This window comes from Antechinus flavipes, chromosome 1 (genome assembly GCF_016432865.1).
Source record: "Antechinus flavipes isolate AdamAnt ecotype Samford, QLD, Australia chromosome 1, AdamAnt_v2, whole genome shotgun sequence".
Classification (NCBI taxonomy): Eukaryota; Metazoa; Chordata; class Mammalia; order Dasyuromorphia; family Dasyuridae; genus Antechinus; species Antechinus flavipes.
In genome coordinates, this window is record NC_067398.1 from 327,029,846 (window position 1) to 327,052,218 (window position 22,373).

At 35.1% G+C, this 22,373-nt stretch overlaps 1 protein-coding gene across 4 annotated transcripts in view; it reads left to right on the forward strand.

Annotated features, from left to right (window-relative positions):
• The window catches only part of MSANTD3 (Myb/SANT DNA binding domain containing 3), a 30,348-nt gene extending 18,091 nt beyond the window's left edge, over positions 1-12,257 (forward strand). For all 4 annotated transcript variants that reach the window (XM_051966853.1, XM_051966847.1, XM_051966833.1 and 1 more), the window contains exons 2-3: positions 3,150-3,595; positions 9,096-12,257. In XM_051966853.1, coding sequence (XP_051822813.1) covers positions 3,181-3,595; positions 9,096-9,505 — 825 coding nt within the window. In that variant the 5' untranslated portion in view covers positions 3,150-3,180 and the 3' untranslated portion in view covers positions 9,506-12,257. The remainder of the gene's footprint in view (positions 1-3,149; positions 3,596-9,095) is intronic.
• The last annotated feature ends 10,116 nt before the right edge of the window (positions 12,258-22,373 follow it).

Consider the following 22,373-nt stretch of genomic DNA (forward strand, 5'->3'; position numbering starts at 1 on the left):
TTGCTTTGGACACTGTGAATAGAATAGAGGAAAAAAAGTCAAAACAACCTAAAAAATGGTTGAGAACTATAGACTCTAATGGTAGGGAAAGTTCAAAGAAAGGAAAAAATCAGTATTACATTATGTTGCTCTCTGATTGTAATGCTAGAGTGCTGAAGTACTTGAATGCAACGCAAAGAACTCCTCCTTCCAAAGCTAGCAGTTTAAGAGAGTTCCCAGGCCAAACATCTTATCAAATATATTATTTATATGTATGCTCCATGAGTTACATGTAGCATATTACCCATAGGTAATAAATGACATTACACTTGCATTTTTCCACTTATTACACATGAGTAGTGTCATTGATTATCCTCACATTATTTATCTCGTCTTTTGTTTTGTTGTCTATTTTGTAAGATTTTAGAAAATCTTGGTTGTGTTTTTTTTTTTACTGTAGTGCATGAGAAGTAAGTCTTATCAAAGAATAATATAAGATGATGGTGTTTAGTGTAGTAAATAGTTTGATGGACTTGGAATCACTAAGACCTGGGTTCAAAATTTGCTCTTGATACTTATTAGCAAGTCTTTTAGCACCTGTTGAATATTTTTGAATTATTGTTGAATATGTTGAATATTTGTTATAGGTTCATGTTTTATGTTATTTAGATGTCACAAATAGTGTATTATGTTTTATACCTGTTAGATATACCTGTGTGTGTGTGTATGTGTGTATAAACACACATACACACACAAAGCTATATATCACATATGTATATGTATAGTTATAAGTATAGATATAAAAGATATAAATATAAATATATAGATATACATCAGCATTGGTTGTGGTTGTGTTCAGTCATTTCAGCTGTGTTTGACTCTTTATGACCCCATTTTAGGGTTTCTTGGCAAAGATACTTTTTTCAATAATATTTTATTTTTCCAAAACTTCAAAGATAGTTTGCAACATTCACTTTTGCAGAACCTTGTGTTTTAAGTTTTTTTCCTTTCTCCCCTAGAAAGCAAGCAATCTGATATAAACATGTGCAATATATTCCCATATTTATCATGCCGCACAAGAAAAAACAGACCAAAAGGAAAAAACATGAGAAACAAACAAACAAAAAAGCAAACAATAATGACAACAAAAAGGTGAAAATTATGCTCTGATCCACATTCAGTCTCCAGAGTTCTCTTTCTGGATGCAGATGGCTCCTTCCATCACAAGTCTATTGGAATTTTGGCAAAGATAACAAAATGGTTTGCCACTTCCTTCTCCAGATCATTTTGCTGATGAGGAAACTGGGGCAAACAGGTTTACTTGACTTGCCCAGGGTCACACAGCCAACAAGTGTCTGAGAGTTCTCATCTTATTAGTATATTCATTGTACTCTGGTCCTTGATCAGAGAATTAAACATCTGGAAAACAAGAGGGAAAAAAAGTCTTTCCAAAGTCTCCATTCAAGAAGGCTTTCATGACCCTTCAGATTTACTTATTTTCCTTGACTCCATCATGTCCTCAAGATAACCCATCAGAAAACTCATCATCCTTCCACATTAGAGCAACTTTGGAACTCCCATCTCATCAGTATCTTCAGTACGCACAAACTTTTTGATTAGAGTGCTGGTGTAAGAGCTAGAATTGAATCTGGGTGTTCTGATTCCCAATTCAGTGGTCTTTCATTATATAAGACTATCTGTGTTTTAAAAATGGTGGCAGTCTAGTAAAATTATAAAGAATCTTGCTTGATTTTTTTGCTGTGAGAAATAATTTTTATCAAAGACTAATGCAGATATTCATTGTATTGCTGAAAATAGCTAAATCATTCACAATTCCTCATCAAATAATCAAATAATCTCTTAGTTCTGTTCATTTCATTTTTCATCAGTTCATATATCTTTCTAGGTTTCTCTGAAATAGTCCTGTTTGTCATTTCACAATAATATTCCATAACTTGTTTAGCCATTCCCCAAATAATGTCATTTATTTGATTTCCAGTTCTTAGTCACCATAAAAAGCTTCAAAAGCAATTCTTAACTAATTTTATAATGTTTTTTTAGTTAATGGTATTTTTAATGGTTGCAGTCAGTATGTATATAAAGTTCTTTATTCTACTTTGCTAACTTTGCATTATTCCACATAGACCTTTCCATACATCTCTGTATGATCTTCCTACTTACCATTCTCAATAGTAGTTTAGTAAATACATTATTGCAGTTTATTGTTATTTAGTATAGTAGGTAGATTGCTAAACTTGGAATCATTTAAACGGGTTCAAATCTTTCCTCTTGACATTTATTATCAAATCACTTAGTCCCTAATTGATAGGATTATTGTGTGTGAAAAGAAATGTATACAAAATGAGTTATGTGTAAAATTCTTCATAAGCCTTTTAAAACCTGATATGATGGGTTATTATCATTAATTAAGGAGATACATTTTGAACACATAAATTTAGACATATCATATGTTTTCTTATTTAATAGAAACTTTTTAGTAGAGAAGAAAACATTTACCTTTAGAGCCTTATAATATTGTAAGGATGATCAATTGTGAAAAACTTAGCTACTCTGCTCAGGACAGTGATCTAAAACAATTCTAAAGGACTGATGATGAAAAATGCTCCCCACCTCCAGAGAGAGAACTGATAAACTCTGAATGCAGATTGAAGCATACTTAAAAAAAAAAAAAACCCTCTGTTTTTATTATTTTATTTTGTTGTATTTTTTTTTGCAATATGGTTTATGTAGAAATATGTTTTTGTATAACTCCATATGTATAATCAATATCAAATTGCTTATCTTTTCAAGAAAGGGAGAAGAGAATTTTTAAAAACATTTTTAAAAAAAATTATTAAACATATATTGGACTACATGCCATCTAGGAGAGAGGATGGGGGAAAAGGAGGAAATTGGAACACAAGATTTTGCAAATGTTAATGTTGAAGAATTATCCATGCTTATATTTTGAAAAATAAAAAGCTTTAATAAAGAAAAAAAAAAAAGATGGGTTAAAAAAGCTTTTTTGCATTTAGGTTGATAAATATTTAATGAAATAAATAAAAATAATTTAAAATAATTAATTTAGATCTTTACTAGTAATTAGGCTAAAGTAATTTGTTGACAATTTAATTGAACATATAATTATTGTGTAAAACTTCCTTTTACAGGATTCTTACTCCCAGAGGAAAAGCATAGAAAATGCAAAATAACGAAATTATAAAACCTGCCAAATACTTTTCTGAATTGGAAAAGAGTATTTTGCTTGCATTAGTGGAAAAGTATAAATATGTGCTTGAATGTAAGAAAAGTGATGCAAGGACAATTGCCCTTAAGAAGCGAACCTGGCAAGCCCTCGCCCACGAGTACAATTCTCAACCAAGTGTCTCACTGCGGGATTTCAAACAATTGAAGAAGTGCTGGGAAAACATCAAGGCACGGACCAAAAAGATAATGGCACATGAAAGGAGAGAGAAGGTAAAACGGAGCGTTAGTCCACTTCTAAGCACACAGGTAATAGGAAAAGAGAAGATTGCCAGCATGCTACCTGAGCAAATTTACTTTTTACAGAGTCCTCCAGAGGAGTCAGAATACCACGCTGACACAGCAAACCAAGGTATAAATGCTCCTGTTACCCCTTTCTTTGTTCATTGGAATGCCTTCTGCCTTTCTTATGTAATGGCTCCAATTTGTACATAAAATTTAATGTTGATTCTTGATTTCCCCATTGAAAGATGGGGACCATGGAGTTGTGTAGAGGAAAAGAATCAGATGCTTATTTATCAATATATTCCTCCCACTCCATCTCCAAGTCTAGCCTTGAAACAAATTTTGTGATAAAAAGTTTAATAAAACCAACAGATTATTAGTATTTTTAAATCACATAATATTTCCCATTCCCCGCCTTCCCATGTTTTCCTTTGTATACATGAAAATACTCAAATCAGAAGCAGCTAGATGGCACAGTGCATAGAGCACTGGCCCTGAATTCAAATCCAGTCTCAAACATGTTAATACTTAGTAGCTGTGTGACCCTAGGCAAATCACTTAATCCCAATTGACTTACCAAAAAAAAAAAAAAAAAAAAAAAGCTCCAGAAAATACTCAAGTACAGCTCTAATACATCATCCTGGCATGGAGGTGACTTTATCTTCCTGCTTATGGGGAGAAAATTCTGGCAAGCTAGAAATGCTAATAAAATGGACTTGGCAAATTGAAGAATCCATCATCCTGTCACCAACATAGCCAAACTTAAAGAAAAAGAGAGAAATTATTAAATGATGATTTTTTTTTTTTTGATTAGAGTAAATCCTGAAATTACTAAGCTATAATGAGGTTGCAATATACATTGATTGAGAGGTGGGCACGATCACAAATTTTTCAAAATACTGAAGTATCCATTCAAATATATCTTACCTGCCATTCTTTATATTTTCAGGGATCATGAATTTATCTCTCCTCCTTAAGCTGGAATAAAATGGACAGCTAGGTGATACTGTTGACACAGCATTGGGCCTGGAAGCAGGAAGACTTAAGTTCATATGTGTCCCAAGATGTGTGTGACCCTAGGCAAATCACTTAACTGCTGCCTCAATTTCCCCATATATCAAGTGGGAATAATAACAACACTTAATTCCTAGGGTTGTTGTGAGAATCATATGAGATAATATTCATAAAGCACTTTGCAAACTTTAAGATGTCATATAAATGTTAAATATTTGTTTTTCTCTTTTAGAGAGAATTTTTTTAAAAAATGTTTTCCTTTGGTCCATACACAATTTGTTGCATATATTATAAAGTACGGAAACAAGTCTTCTCTGTGGTTGATATCCACCTAGAAAGAGGTCTTTATTTGAATACCACCCTTTTTATCAATGATATGAAGGCATGGGAGGAGGGGGTGGAGGAACATGCATTTATTTATTTAATAAATAACTGCTATGTCCCAGATACTGTGCTAAATGCTTTATGTATTATCTCCTAGGTCCCTTGCAGCAATCATATAAGATGGGTACTATTATCTCTATTTTACAGTTAAGGAAATTGAGGTAGACAGATTAAATGACATGTCCAGGATCACACACAGAGAAAGTAAATATCTGAGGTATATTTGAACTCAGGCCTTTTAGACTCCAAATCCAGCCCTATGTCACCTAGATGCCAATAAAATGGCCAACTTGTCAGATTCTAGGAACAAAGTTGAAAAGTATCAATAAATCATCTGTTTGAATCGAGATCTCATCAGACAACAGTGTAGAGAAAAACTATGAAATAAGACTGGAAATGTTGGGGACAGACTCTAGAAGGTCTTGAATTTAAAGCTGATGAATTTGTTTGTTTGTTTAATCTTAGAGGCAATAGGAAATCCCTGGAAAATTTTAAGCAATTCTTAAGATTAAGAAGTCTAGTAAAGCAAGAATATAATTATTTCCTTTTTAAAATTGCTTAGTATTCTTACTCTTTCTAGATACTTTTCAGCATCAATTTTTCATATTCTTTAAAATATCCAACAGTGACTTAAATTGATATTCCATTAAATCTCCATTAATTTAGTCTTTCCAGGCATAATAAAATAAGTCTTCCACATAATAATCCTTTCTTTTAGTACTCCCACTGGAATTTAATGTTTTTATTTACATAAATAAATTATTCCTGGATTTAGTAGCTAAGTCTTAAATATTTTCAAATACTCAATTTTTAATTATATTTTATATCTAAGTGTTGTTAGTCTATAGGAATAGAGTTGATTTTTAATTATATATTACATTATATTTACCTTCATTTCCAAACATATTCCATCCCTTACTATTCTTTCTAACAAAGAATAAAACAGAAGGCAGTTCAACAATGTTGGCCCAGCATATCAAATGAGTTAGACAACATGTGCAAGGCTCCATTATCATAGCCTCCACTATTCTGCAAAGAAGGGAAAGAGGTGCAATTTTTTATCTCTTCTAGAGCCAAACTTGATCATTATAATGACACAGAATGCTGAGTGCATATTGAATTTGTCATTTTAAATCATTCTCTAAGTTTATATTAATGTTGTCTATATGAGGTGAAATTTTATTTCTTTCTACATTTATAACATTTCTTTTTCACTTATGATAATGGTGGTCAACATTTCTTTACTGATTTCAGCAGGTATTAATTTCAATAAATCTTGCTCTTATTTTTAATGTGGAATTTCTCTAGGCAATATAATGTTAATTCTTGGTTTTAAATATGATCTGTTTGTCATATTAATAAATAATTATTACTTATTTTAAGATTTATAATCAAGAACATGTTTTAACTGATAATGGATACAGATTTGCCATTTATTTGCTAAAATAATTACAGGAGTTTTTCTTTGTTTTCTACTTAATATGAAACATTCATAACTTTTTGGTGTGTCATGCCTACTTTTCATTAGTTCTAGGAAATAACTTTTAATGTTTGCTAAAATTTCTTATAGGATTATTAAATCTAGTTTAAGAATAATTTGTCTATATGGTAAGTGGAAGTGTTGTCTTTTCTGGTGTGGGAATAAAAAACCACACTGAATAAAATTAGAATTTATATTTAAAATTTGCAAAGTGCTACTTGTGTTTGAGAGTTTGAGGGGTTTTCTCATGATCTCTCACTTCTTCCCAAGCTAGAATTTGTATCCCTGGTCATTGCAAATCATCTTGATTTTTTTTTTTTTTGACTGAATTTCAGTGACCCTGGAGGAAAGAATGAGGCTGATAACTTTGCCTTCCTCATTTAAATCAACTTATAGGCAAGTCATATCATCATTTTCATTATATGATTGGTAAACAGCAATAATTTTCAAAGAATGGAGCAGAGGTAACAGGGCCATGACAGGTTAGAGATGGTCTGTAGGGTTTTCTCTTCTCCTATCCCTACTTTATTTATAAGAGCATAACTCTTTGCCACATAGATGAATCTCCCCTTTCCTTGGTACATTTTCTGTGATCAATTTGCAACTTTTTCCACTTTCTAAATTTACTCTTTTAAGTTTTTAATCAGAATTTATTTTTATTCTTAACTTGACAAATACCTGCCCTCCACCCCCCCAAAAAAAAAGCATTTTCATATACAAAATAGAACAAGATGCTAATTTTTATTGTATACAGCCTGCTTTAAAAAAAATTATAATTAATTTAGCACATTGCTTTCAAGCTGCTTCTGTTTCCTTCTGAACTTTTTCATTTTTTTCTGGGTAGTTTTAAAAATGCTTTATTGAAACTTCTTTCTTCTCTTTTCTTTTTTGTCAAAATTACTGATAGGTCCCTTCTTCCCTTGAATCTTTCCCCTCCCTACTCTGGAGAAAAAAAAAATTACAAAACAAAAATACAAAAAAACAAACAATAAAGAAAAACAAATTCACATTTGGACAAATCCTTGTCCAAAATATATGTTTCATATCATGAATCCAGCACTTCTCTGGCAGGAGGTGGGTAGTATGTTCCATCATCAACCCTCTGAAGTCATGGTTGGTTGTTGTACTGATAGAGTTCTTAAGTCTTTCAAAGTTACTTGTGGTTACAATGTTGTTAATTTTATAAACAGGTTCTCTTGGTTGTGTTTACTTCACTACATCAATTTTCTTCCCAGGTTTCTCTGCAACAGTCACTTTTGCCATCTTCCACTACATCCATATACCATAATTTGTTCAGCTGTTCTTCAATTAATGGGCATCTCCTTTGTTTCCAGTTTTGTTTTGTGTGTATATGTATGTGTATTTGTATTGCTACAACAAAAAAAGCTGGTACAAATATTTTTGTATGTGTGGATCTTTTCCCTTTTTTTTTGATCTCTTTGAATAGGCTTAGTGTATTATTAGATCAGAATTTTGTAGTTCTTTGAGTATACTTGCGAATGGTTACCAAAAAAGGCTGGACTACGACATTTACTAATGTGTCAGTTTTTTCAAAGCTCTTCCAACAATTGTCATTTCCCTTTTTTTGTCAACTTTGCCAACCTGATAAATATAAGATATAATCTCAGAATTGTTTTAATGTGAATCTCTTTGATTATTACTGTTTTGGAGCATTTTTTTTTCTTCTTATGGTTGTTGATTACATGGATATCTTTCTTTGGAAACTAACTGCCTATTTATATCATTTGCTTATTGGGAGAATGGTTGTCATTCTTATATATTTTAATCAATCCTACCTGGGATGTTGTTGTGATTGAATCATTTTCAGGCATGCCTGATTCTTTGTGATCTCATTTGAGGTTTTCTTGGCAAAGATACTGAAGAGATTTGCCATTTCCTTCTCCATCTCATTTTATAGCTGAGAAAATTGAAGCAATTGAAATTAAGTGACTTATTCAGGGTTATACAACTAGTAAATAACTGAGGCCGGATATATTTTAAGATGGCCACTAGGAAGTACAATGGATAAAACAGTGAATTTAGATTCCTGAATCTGAACCTGAGTTCATGTCTTTACCTTAAAATGCTTCCCACTTCCATGAGGCACTTTACATCTCACACTTTTACTTCCCTCATCTGTAAAATGGGGATAGTAATAGCACTTCCATTATGGGATGCTGTAAGTACATAAAAAGATCCAATGTAAAATGCTTTGCAATCTTTAGAATTCTGTATAAATCTTAGTTATGTAGTTGTGGCTATTGTTAAAATTTAAGATGAATTGTTGTGTAGTGCATACAAGACTGGGCTTGGTCATAGGAAGACCTGGGGACAAATCTTGCCTTTGATATGTCTTGTTACTATGTGTAAACCACTTATCTTTTCAGGGTCTTAGGGAAAACTATAAATTACCGACAAGTTGTGTCAATGGAGAATGTTCTTACTCAAGAACTTTAGTTCTAGATCTTACTTAACTTACAAAAACAAACCTAAAGCTTTTTCTTATGGAGAAAATACTTTCTCTTGGTAAAAGTACATTTAATATTAGGAAGCAAAAATATTATGTAAATCCATTTTATCTGTTTGTTTTGGTTTGAGATTGTCATACCATCTGTTCCTTCCCATTCATTTTATTCTATATTCCTCCCAGGGCTTTTTAGTATTGCCCTTCCCAATCTGGCCTCTACATTTATAGTCTATTGATATGGGAGAACAACCTTTGAATATGTTTCCTACTTCTGTCTTTCAGAACCTTTTCCTGTTTCAAATCGAGAACTATGTGAGGAAGAGAAGGAAATAATTCACTTTCCAGTTTGTGAAGGGACCTCTCAACCTGAACCTTCATGTTCAGCGGTCAGAATAACCACCAATAAAAACTACAGGAGCAGAGCCTCTCAGGAAAGTGCTTTAAAAAAGATGCATGAAGAAGAACACCATCAGCAAATGTCCATTTTGCAACTGCAATTGATTCAGATGAATGAAGTACATGTGGCCAAAATTCAGCAAATTGAAAGAGAATGTGAAATGGCAGAAGAGGAACACAGGATAAAAATGGAAGTTCTCAACAAAAAGAAGATGTATTGGGAAAGAAAACTGCAAACTTTTACCAAGGAGTGGCCCGTGTCATCATTTAACAGGCCCTTTCCCAATTCACCATAGAGGATGGGGAATGAACACACATGTAAATTCACATTTAACTAAGGTGTTTGGAAGAAAGAGTGTGTAAGATAAATCTGTGAATTTATGACTTGTCAAAGTTGGAATGAAACCAGTTAAATGTCTGAATCAAATGGAAAGTAGTAATTTTTCTGACATTACATTCAGGTAACACACACAACTTGCTCCATTTCTGACTCCTTTATCTATAATCACCTTTACTAAGGACGAGAAAAGAAGCAATTTTAGTTTTTGAACATTGTAGCTATAAATGTGATCATTCTGAACATGATGTCTTTAATTAGGATTCATACAAGAACTCTGTGGGTTTGTTTTTTGGTTGTTGTTTTTTAATCAAATACAAGGTATTTACAATGTGACCATTTATTATTATCATTTGGATTTTTTTTTTTTTTTGCAAACATTCAAGAATTTGTACATGCAAATGAAGGTTGTTCAATAAAAAGGGATCCTCTTGGAGGGGTTAAATACTTGGTTCAGTGATCCTACCATTGCTCTGAGAACATCTGAAACTCTTCTTAAAGAATCAGCACAGTTGTGACATGGTCTTTTTAAAAAATCTCTTCCATTTTCATCCATTGAAGGTAAATTTAATTTTTTATAACTATCAGAAATCATCTGAAAATCAGTCTAATGCTTGGGAAAGAATAGAACATAAACAAAGTATGTAACAAGGATCTTGGTCAAGAAGTGCAAATGATAGAACAAACTTGAGAATCTACAGAGTAATGTGGCAATGGGGACAAAGTAGGCCAGGTAGACAGTGCAATGAGATGGAACGTGTGCTAGCTCTGGAATCAGAGCACTTGGGTTCAAATCTGGCTTCTGACATTTAATACTACAGTTGGAGTGTGATCACTTGTCCTTCTTAGGCCTCAGTTTCCCCAACTATAAAATAAAGTTATATTCAGTGACCGCAGATCCTTTTTGGTATAAGTCGAGGAACTGAAATCAGAGCTCTTCTGATCATGTGGGTCAGGGATATGAAACAGCAATTAACACAATATAAAGAGACCAAGTGTCTAATGGAGAGAGGCAGGATTTTGTGAGCATAATAAAATGGACAGTATATGAGGCAAATTTTGAATAATGGGAAGTTTTTTGAGAGGGAGGAATGAAAAGAGAGATAACTATAAAGTCATGAGAATATACCATTATAACATTGAGAGAAAAAGAAAGAAAAAGTCTTGATAGAGAGAGAGAAAGTGAGTTTTGGTAGAAAGAAAGAGTTAGGAGAGACCTGTAAAGTCGTAAGACGATATGACTATAATGTTGAGAGTTTTGGTAGAGAAAGAGAAAGGGAGAGAAAGAAAGGACTAAAAAGTCAAAAAAAAATGACTAATAGAGAAAGAAAGGAGAGGGAGGGGGAAAGAGATGGAGGGAGAGAGATAAAGGGAGAGAGAGACAGAGAGAGAGAGGTAGAGAGGGGAAAAGAGAGATGAAGGGAGAAGGAGGAGGAAGAGAGAGACAGAGATATAGAGACAGAGAAGTAGGGAGGGGAAAAAGATGGAAGGAGGGAGGGAGACAGAGACAGAGATAGAGATGGAGGAGGGAAAAAGAGAGAGAGGTGACTATAAAGTTATATGATTGATTGTCTTGGAAGGATATTCCCAAAGAGAAGCCTGAATTCCAAGCTGTTCTGAATAGTGCTAACTCACATCATTGAATAATCAAGTATATGGCCCCAAAGGTGACTGAGGAAGGAAGCGTTCACTTGGATGTGTACATCTGAGCACATTTGTTTCATTTTCTTATTATTTTATAATCATACCTTGTATGTTCTAAGAAGGTACTGCCTTCCTGGCAGTGTTCCCAAGGGCTCCCACCTTTTCTCTGAATTTTCTGCCTATTTCTATATTGATTTCCTTTCATTTGGGCTTCTAGTCACAGCCAAGGCTATTCCCAGTCATGCCAAAGGTGCTAGTTTAGAAATGTGGTAACATGATGCATTTAGACAGTCGTGAGCTGCTTGGTTGCTTTTCCATCACCAATCTAGATCACCAACATGGACTGATTGAACAGAAACTTTGAGAAGTGCTTTTTGAGCATAAAATGACAATTTGGAGAAGAAAAAGCTAAGATAAACAGTTGATAAACACTCTAAGAGACAGCAAAAATTCAGTCATTGGAATGCCAACGAGAAGATTTGAGTTTCTCCTCTCCTTACTTACTAGCCGTATTCCACTTCACACTAGAGACTCAATTTCCTCATCTATAGAATGAGGGGGTTGGACTTGATGACCTCGTAAGGTTTCTCCTATCTTCAAAACGACAACCCCTCTGAACCTCAGTTTCCTCATCTGTAAAATGGGGGTTATAATGGTTGTACTATCTACCTCACAGGGTGGTTGTGAGGAAGAGTGCTTTGTAAACTGTGAAGCACTGTGTAAATGTGAGCTATTATTAGAAATTCTTAGGTAGTTCTTTAGTTTCCCAAGGCAAAATTTCCTAAGGTCACATGTGATGAGATCACGAAGAATAGCAGGATAATGAGTAGAATGCAATTTATATGAGAAGAGTGCTGTACTTGGGGTTAGGAAACCTGGCTTTGAGTCCTCTTCGGATGCTCACTGCCTGTGTGATCCTGGGAAAGCCACGTAATCTTTATGAGCCTCTATTTCCTCATCTATAACATGAAGGTAACAATACCTATATCACCTACCTCACAGGGTTGTTGTGGGGAAAGAACTTGGCAAACCTTAAAAAATATAAATGTAAATTATTATTATACTTAGCTTCTAGAAGACAAAGACCTGTTTTGTTCGGAGCATCAAGAACATCCTAAAATAACGCATCCACAGAAGCATTGTGTGCGTCAGGCAAAAAATCTTTGCTATTCATTTTTTTAAAATTCTGAGTTCCAAATTTTTTCCCTCCCTTCCTTCCTCCCTTCTTCCTTTCCTCCCTCCTCTATCTCCCTCTCATTGAGAAGTCAAAAGATTTGATTGTGGTAGATTGTATATGTGTTACAGGTTATACACATGCAGACCACCACTCGTTTTCTAACAGCCTGTCCCTTATCCTCCCATTTCCTTGGTCCCTGCCTTCTCTCTAAACAGTATAACTCTAAGTCCTCCCCAATTCCCTGTGGACCCTCTTAATACCTAGATTAATTAAAGATGGCACTAAGTGGTAGAAATCACACTGAAATTCAGAAGCCATGATTCCAGACCCAGTTTTTATCACTGGGTATTATATAACCTTGGACAAACCTCTTCTCTTTGTGAGTCTCATTTTCTCATCTCTAGAAGGAAGCAACTGAACTTAATGATAGCTAGGTGGTATAATGGATCAAGTCAAGAAGATCTTAGTTCAAATCCTGCCTCTAGTTGTTTGACATTAGGTATGTAACCTCCCTCTCAATTCCTCAATTTTCTCATCTGTAAAATTAAGGAGATTGGACTTCTCTAAGGCCCCTTCTATTGCTAACATTCTGTGCTTTTGGTTAGGGGATTACATCCTAGCTTTAGAATTGGAAGGGACCATCTAATCCAATTCCAGTTATTTTATAAGTACAGAAAAAAGGTTGAGAGAGATTATGTACTCTGCTGAAGGTCAGCTTTTATTGTTCAGGCATTTCAACTTTTTCTGACTCTTTGTGACCCCATTTGGGGTTTTCTTGACAAAGATACTGGAGTGTTTGTTATCTCCTTCTCCAGCTCATTTTACAGATGAGGAAACTTGAAGCAAATAAGATTACGTGACTTATCCAGGGTCACACAGCTAGTATCTAAAGTTGAATTTTAACTCAGTTCTACTAGATTCCAGACCCAGCACTCTATCCATTGCACCATCTAGTTGCCCTATGTAGGTTACATAAATATTAAATAGTAGAGGTAGGATTTTAATCAAAGTTCTATGATTTCAAAGCCATTGCTTTCAAATATAAGGCCTTAAAGATAGAGCCTACAAAAGCAAATATTTTCTTGGTTAGTGTTACAATAGAATCCTTTTACATTTTCATTAAAAATAATGTGTATTTTGAGAGCAGTGTTTTAGGGAAAGGCAAATGAGTTTTTTTTTCAAATAAAACATTTCCACATTAGCCACATTTTTCTTTTAATTTTCATTTTCCCCAGTTAACATGTAAAAATAACTTTTTTTTGGTTTTACATGTACATTCATTTTTTTAAACATATTTCCTTATGAATAATGTTTGGAGAGAAAAAGGGAAAACTATGAGAGAAAAATAAAACAGAAGAAAAAGGGGAAAAAACAAACAAACATAGCATGTGTCTCTCTCTGGATGTGGGTGTTTTCCATCCACAGTTTATCACAACTGTCTTAGATCACTGAACTACTGAAAAAACCCAAATTTATCATAGTTGATCATTGCACAACCTTGTTGTACAATGTATTGCTGGTTCTGCTTGTTTTACTCAGCATCAGTTCACGTAAATATTTCCAGGCCTTTCTAAAATCAGCTTGTTCATCTGTTTTATAGAACAATAATATTCCATTACTTTCATATACCACAATATATTCAGCCATTCCCCAATTGATGGGCATTTTCCAATTCTTTGCCACCACAAAAAAAGCAGCTACAAACATTTTTGCACATATGGGTGCCCTTTTCCTTTAAAATTTCTTTGGGAATACAGATCCATTAGTGGCACTTCTGGTTTCAAAGGATATGTGGTTTTGTAGCCCTTTGGTCATAGTTCCAAATTGCTCTCCAGAATGGTTGGATCAGTTCACAACTCTACTAACAATTCATTAGTATCCCAGTTTTCCCACATCCCCTCTAACATTATCTTTTACAGTCATCTTAGCCAATCTGAGAGATGTGAGGTGGTACTTCAGAGTTGTTTAAATGTGCATTTCTCTAATGAGTAGTGATTTAGAGCATTTTTTCATTCTACTATAGATGGTTTTAATGTCTTCATCTGAAAATTGTCTGTTCGTATCCTGGGGAATGACTTGTATTATAAATTTGACTCAGTTCTTTACAAGTAAGGCCTTTATCAGAAACACTGGCTATAAAAATATTTTTCCCACCTTTGTGCTTTCCTTCTAATCTTGGTTGTGTTAGTTTTGTGCATAAGCTTTTTAATTTAATGTAATCTACTTTGCATTTCATAATATTCTCTAGTTCTTTGGCCATAAAAATCCCTCCCTTCTCCAAAGACTTGAGAGGTAAATTATCCTTTGCTCTTCTAATTTATGAGCCACATTTTAAAATTTATTTTTATTGAAATTTTTCTATTTTTAAAACATATGCAAGGATAATTTTTCAACATTGACCCCTGAAAAACCTTGTGTCCCAATTTCTCCCCTCCTTCCTCCCACCTACTCCCCTCAATTAGACACATTTTTTTTAAAAAAGAAAAAGGTGAGAAAATTATGCTTCAATTTGCATTCAGAGTTCATTGGTTCTCTCTGGAGGTGGATAGCATTATGAGTCCTTTGGGATTGTCCTGAATCACTGCATTGATCAGAACAGCCAATCTTTCATATTTGATCATTGTTACTTTTATTGTCCATAATGATCTCTCAGTTCTTTAACTTCACTTTGCATCAGTTCATATACATCTTGCCATGTTTTTCTGAAACCATGCCCCCTGTAATTTCCTACAACACAGTATTATTCCATCAAAATCATATGCTACTTGTTCAGCCATTCCCCAGTTAATGAGCATTCCCTCAATTTCCAATTCTTTGCTACCCACAAAAAGAGTTGGCTATAAATATTTTTGCACATCTAGATTCTTTTTCTTTGTTCTCTTTGGGAAAAGCAAGTGAATTCAATTTTACTTTGAAGGGCATCTGTAGGGAGAATGGAAAACATATTGTATGTGGACAAAGGGCAGAGGTTGGGGAGAAAAGAGACTTGATATATAAAATTCACAAGCCTGGAAGAGAGGACATACATTTTCATTGGTACCAACTGGCCTCCTGCCAGTCGTGTCCCTCTGCCTTCCTATCCTATAACACTGACATTTTTTCTCCTTCTAAAATATATGAGGCATTTCTTTCTTAGATTCAAATGGCAGAGAAAAGAATGATATAGTATCAAACATCTTGGAGACAGACAGACAGAGAGAGAAAGAGAGAGAGAAGAGGGTTGTAGAATGCTTGCAGTAAAATTGGATATTCTTACATTTGATAGGGATGGGCTGAAGGTAACTCTTGGAAGAGCCAAGTAAATAGGGTCCTGCTATATTGTGCCAACTTTATACTGGCAAAATTTAATGGCTGTTGGAAGCCAATGAACAAATAATGAGATTAAGGGTGGCTGCAAAATCTGTTCTTAACATTGCCATAAAGTGTGCCCTTGAACACAACCTAATTTTTCTCTACCTTGGTTTTTCCATTAGTGAAATTGGTATGATGCTTAGCTACCTCCCACAAATGTTAAGATTAATCAGTTAATAGTGGTAAAACATTTTTATAATAAAAAGTATTCTAAACTATGTGACATTGTTGCAATACTAACATTCACTCTGATCTTAAAAGTCTGTGTTCATTTTCCCTAAAGCAGCAGCATTACAAATGTGTCCATTTTTTAAAAACACAGTTTTTTATGGTAGTATACCTTTCCCACTTCTACCTGTTGAGGTGGCTGAGGCTGGTAGATTGCTTGACTTAGGCAGCATTTGGCTGCAGCAGGGCTAAAGCTGATGGATGTTTGCAATATGGTGGCAAGGAGAGGGTCACCAGTTTGCCAAAGAAGAGTGAACCAGCTCACTCAGTTCAGAAAAAGATGATAGGTGAATGCGTCTGGGTTGATCACTATTGGGATGGGGCCCATGGGTGACCACTGTACTTCCAGTCCAGGTAAGATAGAGACTCAGTCTCTAAAAATAATAATTAAGAGTATACAAAAATCTAACCACTCAAATGTATATTAGAGCATGGTTTTTTACCTTTACAAAAGTTCAATATAAGAGTTCTATAAATAGCCCCTGAGAACAGTTAAATAGGATTCCTTTTCCAAAAATGTGATTTATACATAGCTTTTAAAGAACATGTCTAGAGGGCAGCCAGATGGTGCAGTGGATAGAGGTCCTCCTGACCTAAGTTCAAATCTGCCCACAGACACTTAACACTTTCTAGCTGTGTGACCCTGGACAAGTCACTTAATCCCAATTGCCTCAGGGGAAAAAAAAAAAAAGAACATATCTACTAAATAGAGGCAGAAACATAGCACAGTGGATAAAGCATTGGTCTTGTAGTCATGAGGAACCGAGTTCAAATTCTGCCTCAGACACTTACTACTTCCTAACTGTATGAAGTTACTTACAAGTAACTTGGGCAAGTCATTTAATCCCAATTGCCTCATCCCCCTCCCAAAAAAGAATATACTGAATAAAAAAGGCAGCTTAACATATTTGATATAGGTTTCTGAAATAATTGAGAATTCAGGACAGTCAGCTTACTTTCTATTCTATTATTGTTTTATAGTTATCTCCATGTTTCTCTCTGATGGTGACTCTTGCTTTTTATATGAGAAGGGTGACTCAATTACTTCCTCAACATACCAGGATCTGAACATGTGGTTGGACCATTAAAGTGTTTGAATGTTTCAGGCTCATAAATATTCCTAATATTTCCTTTAATATTTTTAAAGCAGTGGATGGCAGTCAGAAAGTCTGGGTTTGACAAATTTCAACACTTGCTGTCTGACCTCAAGCAAGCCAGTGAAAGGCTCTGAGCTGAAGATTCCTCCTCTAAAAAAAAAAGTTCGTCCTTAATAGTGTTTATCTTTATTATGAGCCAAATTATTTTCCAGATTACTTTGTATACCTGAGCTGATGTAGTAGATACTTGAAAGCCCAGATTTCAGATGTAGATTTTTCCCATTTCTCCCTTTTTGTGCGAAGCACAAGATGAACACCTTGGAAGTTAAAAGGGGAGGGAGGGGGGAATCCTCCTCTTCCTGTTTTTTTTCCTAGTTACCTGATGGATTTTCCAAAAGTGTATTAGTAAAAAAACTTAAAAGAGTTATGAAAACCATTTAGGAAACTGCTGAGAAAAGGCATTCTTAATGGTTTTTTGTGTCAATCTTTGGCAATCGAGTGAAGTTTATGAACCCTTTCTCAGAATGTTTTAAGTTGCATAAAATAAAATACATGCAAAGTAACCCATAATTTTGAAACCTAGTTATGAACCTATTAAAGAAATATGTGATATAGCAATATGTCTAGCAGTAGTTCTAATGGCTATCATAATTTTAAAGGAGTGGTGAGATGAAATATTTCAAGATAATCTACAATTACTAGGATGATATGAAAATACCTGATTTCTGTTAGTGAAAAGATATTGCTTATATTACCATGGTTTGTTGCCTATATTTATAATGAAAAGAAATGCTACATTTCAACTAGAGCTTAGTAAAAATATATATTTTTAAAAATAATTGAAATTTATGTGGACCATAGGGTCTGTGGACCCTACCCTGAATAATACCAATTAACACATACTGTTATCATATCTGGTTTCAACCTTCTGGCTTGATTTTTAATTACATAGCAAGCAAGAAAATTCTCTTTTTCACATTGCAGAAAGGTCTTCTGGGGGTCGCTGCTGGCTATGGGCCAGGAAATGGAATTCATAATTTAGAAATGTTGAGAGATCACTTCTTATACAGGTTATTCAGCCTGTTAAGGCTTATTGCCAAATAATATTGGATGCTACTCTTGAAAAACATTAACAACACTAAAAGAATTTGGTCTTAAAACTACTGGGACAGGTAGTTAATTCATTAGATATTTTCTAATCATCAACTATGTGCAGAATACTCTACTAGGAGCTGGGAAAATTATAGGAATAAGCTCAGTCAGGCAACAAGCTTCCATTAAGCACTTTCTAGGTACCAGTACTAAATACTGGGAATATTAAAGGCAAAGAAAAAAAAAAGCCTTATCCTATCCGTATTTATAAGCAGCATATAATCTAAAGGTAGAGATCAGGGGACAGGGAAGAGGCAACATGTAAATAATTAGGTTTGTGCAAAATACAGAGAAAATGAAAGGCAATAATAACAAAGATAATAAGGATAAAGATAATATTGGAGGTGAAAGTTCTAATTACTAGGCCCTCTGGCAGAAGGCAGGCTTTAAGCAGTGTCTTCAAGGGAACCAGGGAAGTTAAGAAGCAAATGTTGAGAGGGAGAACATTCTGGTATGAGGAACAGTCAGTATAAAAGGCTGGGAAATGGAATGTCCTTTGAGGTCCTACAATGTAGTTAGACTATATTGTTCATGGTCAGGGGAATAAATAATAATAATGGAGAGGTAAGGAGGGATCAGGTCGTGAGAAGCTGCAAATTTCAAACAGAGGAGTTTATATTTGATGTTGGTGGAACTAGGAGGCTATCAGAATTCAGTGAATGAAGGAAGAGGGGGGACATGATCAGACCTTCACATTAGGAAAAAATATCAAGGCAGCTGAGAGGATGATAGACAGAGATAGGGAGAAACATGGTCAGGATTATTGACATAGTCCAGGAGCAAGGTGATATGATATGAGTGGAGAGAATGGGGAAATATACAAGAGATCCTGTGAAAACAGAAACGTTAAAATTTGGCATCAGATTTCATAGTCTCTGGATATGAGAATAAGGAGGATAAAACAAGAAGCTGAGCATGGGTAAAGTCAGGGAAGTTTCTTTGATAGGAAAGTTTGGAAGCAGGAAGAGATTGGAGGAAAAGATGATGGGGTCTGTTTTGGATAAGAGTTTAAGATGCCAGTGGGACATCTAGTTGAGACAATAATAAAATGGCAGTGAGTGATTTAGGATTGTAAATTCAGGAGACACCAAAGCTGTATACATAGATCTAGGAATTATTTGCATAGAGATGATAAAGAGGCTGATAAATTCACCAAGTAAGATCACATAGAGGGAAAAGAGAAGTTCTAACCTTGACTTTTCATAGTTAGTTGGTATGACCTGGTGAGAGAACCAGTAAAGAGCAGTGTTATAAAAACCTGAAAAGGCAAGAATAGCCAAGAGTACAGGCTGATGTACAGTATGAGCACGCTGAAGACAGGTAAAGAAGAATGAGAATTGAGGAAAGGCCATTAGACTCGGCAATTAAGAGATTATTGGTGTCTTTGGAAAGAGCAATTTCAACCAACAGATTGATGAGATCTGAAGTCAGACTGTAAAGGGAAGAAGTCAGTAGATACAGAGAATGATAAGGGAGAGCTGAAAGAATAGTGGGGGCAATTTGCTAGCAAAGTATGGAAGGCATACAGTCAAAGGTCTATGGAGATAGATCGGCCTTGGCAAGGAAAAGGGCCACTTTTTCATCTGAAGTGAAGGAGGAAATTATTGGGAAAGATGTCTGAATGATGAGAGAGGAGAGGAGAGGAGAGGAGAAGGGGTAGTTCTGTGTTAACAGCCTCAATTTGAGGGGTGAAATATGAGACAAGGTGCTCAGCTAACAGTATGGGGATTAAGTCAGCAGAGTTTTGTGATTTCTTTCTGTTCCATTCAGCAAAAAAGGAATTTTTATTTAAAAAGCAGATGATATGAGGAATCCAGAATTGGAGGGGGGGGGTTAGTAGCTAACTTGTGATTAATGATAAGGAAGAAGAAATTTAAGATGAAATTCATTTAGTTCATCAAAGGATGGAGATAAGACAAGAGAGCGAAATCAATTCAATAGTGATGGCCTAGATAAGAACTGAGGGTAGAAAGGAATAGAAGCAGTGGAATAGAAGAAGAGAAGGGTTAGAAGTTTTAAGACACTGGGAAAGATAAAATGATAAAAGATGATTAGATAAAGGAACTTCAGAGTTTGTGAACAGGAATAAGTTTGAAAAAGGACTTTGAATACTTGTGGCTGAAGGCAAAATCTCTATGCTTAGCTAAGGTAGATTGAAGATGTCATGGAAACTAAGTATGATGAGGAATTGGAAAGTCAGGGTATTGGAATGGGGTCCCAATACATATAGACACAGCTATGTGACTCAGCAAAGAGTGTGCTGAGCCTGGAATCAAGGAGATCTAAGTACGAATGGCCTCAGACACTTGCTGTGTGAGCTTGTGCAAATCATTTAACCCGTTTGCCTCAATCCACTAGAGAAGGAAATGGCAAACTATTCTAGAATTCTTGCCATGAGAACCCCACCACAGGATTAGCTTGCTGTGACAAGACTAAACACCAACTAATATGTATACTGAAGAAATCTAGAATAAGGGAAGGAAGGAGGCCAGAAAGACTGAGCAAAGTACTAAATTCATTGAGAAAGGAAAGTCCTGGGAACAAAAAATAATAGTCACTTAGATTGTTGGACCATAACATCAGAATGGGGATGCTATGATTGGCAAGTGACTTGGATTTCAGTGAGGGAGAACTGTGCAAACTCACCTGCCTCACCTTCCCCTCCAGAGCCATCTGGGTCCAGGGGCCAGATAGAGATCTCCCATTGCATACAGGGCCATCTCCAGCCTCTTAAGTTAAAGAAATGTAGTTAAGAAACAGTTTCTGCTTTCATGGAGCTTACAGCCTCTTAGGGGAAAAAAACTAACATTCTAAGGACATTTTTTTCTTGGTTCAGTCTTCTCAATTTAAGTTTTGCTTTATTTTGCTTCGGGTTTTTTTTTTTAATTTTTTATTTAATAATTACTTTATATTGACACCCATTTCTGTTCCGATTTTTTTTCTCGGGGTTTTTTTTGGCAGAGATATTCAGTGGTTTGCCACTTCCTTCTCCAGCTTATTTTACAGATGAGAAAACTGAGGCAATCTGGGTTAAATGAGTTGCCCAGAGTCACAGAACTAAGAAGTGTAACTATAATATTGAGTGATGTTGAGTGCACCAAAAAGGAGAAAACAAAGTAAGATTCTAAGGAAAAGATTGGTAGGGATCAGGCAAGGCGCTTCAGGCAGGAGGTAGAAAGTTGACCTGGGCTTAAAGGATGGATAGGAATTCAACTGGAGGAAAAGGAATGACAATACAGGCCTATGGAAGAGTATAAAGGAGGCACATAGGCAGGGAAGTATTGCTCATAGGTAGTAGTTCATAGAGCATATAAAAGGGAATAGTATGAGACAAGACTAGGATATAAGTAGGGGTAACAGATTATGCCAGACTAAGAAGTTCAAACTTAGAATTCATAAGCAAAACTCATAGGCAACTGGGGGGCTCTGAAGGTTTTGGAGCAAAGGAATGAATGGCAAGACTACCTATATTAAATTAGTTTGACTGCAGTAGGAAGGGTAGATTGGGGAAGAGAGAGTCAAGTATAGGAAGTTATTGTGATTTTCCAGGTGAGCAATATTATATTAGGTAATAATGGAAATAGATAAAGGATAGGCTAGATGAGAGACATTGCAGATGCAAAGTAGGTGGGACTCGATAACTGGATGGATATGAAAGGGGAAGGAAGGGGATAAATATAGAAGAAAACTTCCAAGGTTCAAATATGGGAAATTAGAAAGACTGACAAGAAGTGATGGCCGAAGAAGTAGAAGTAGAATGTGGAGAGGAATATAAGTAACTCAGTTTTTGAAAACTTGAATTTTAGCAGAACATCTAAGTAGGGTTGTCCAAGTAGCCAGTTGGAAATGAAAGTTTAGAATTCAGGAGAAAGGACAGTGATGGAAATTTAGGAGTCATACATAGTTGACTGAAGCCATAGGAATTAATAAGGTCACTAAAAAAGAATATAATTTAAAGGAAGGAGAAGAGGGCTAAGGACAGAATCTGAGAGAATGTTTATTCTTAAGGAGTCAGGAAAAGATCAAGTGGTGAAAGGGAAAGGAAGCCAGGAAAATCCGTTGTCATGGAAACCACTAGAGGAGAGACTATTGAGAGAGGAGAAGTCGATTGTACTTGTCAAGATTGTGATACCTAATGGTGCTGCAGTGGAGAGAGCATGGGCTATTGTCACTAAACT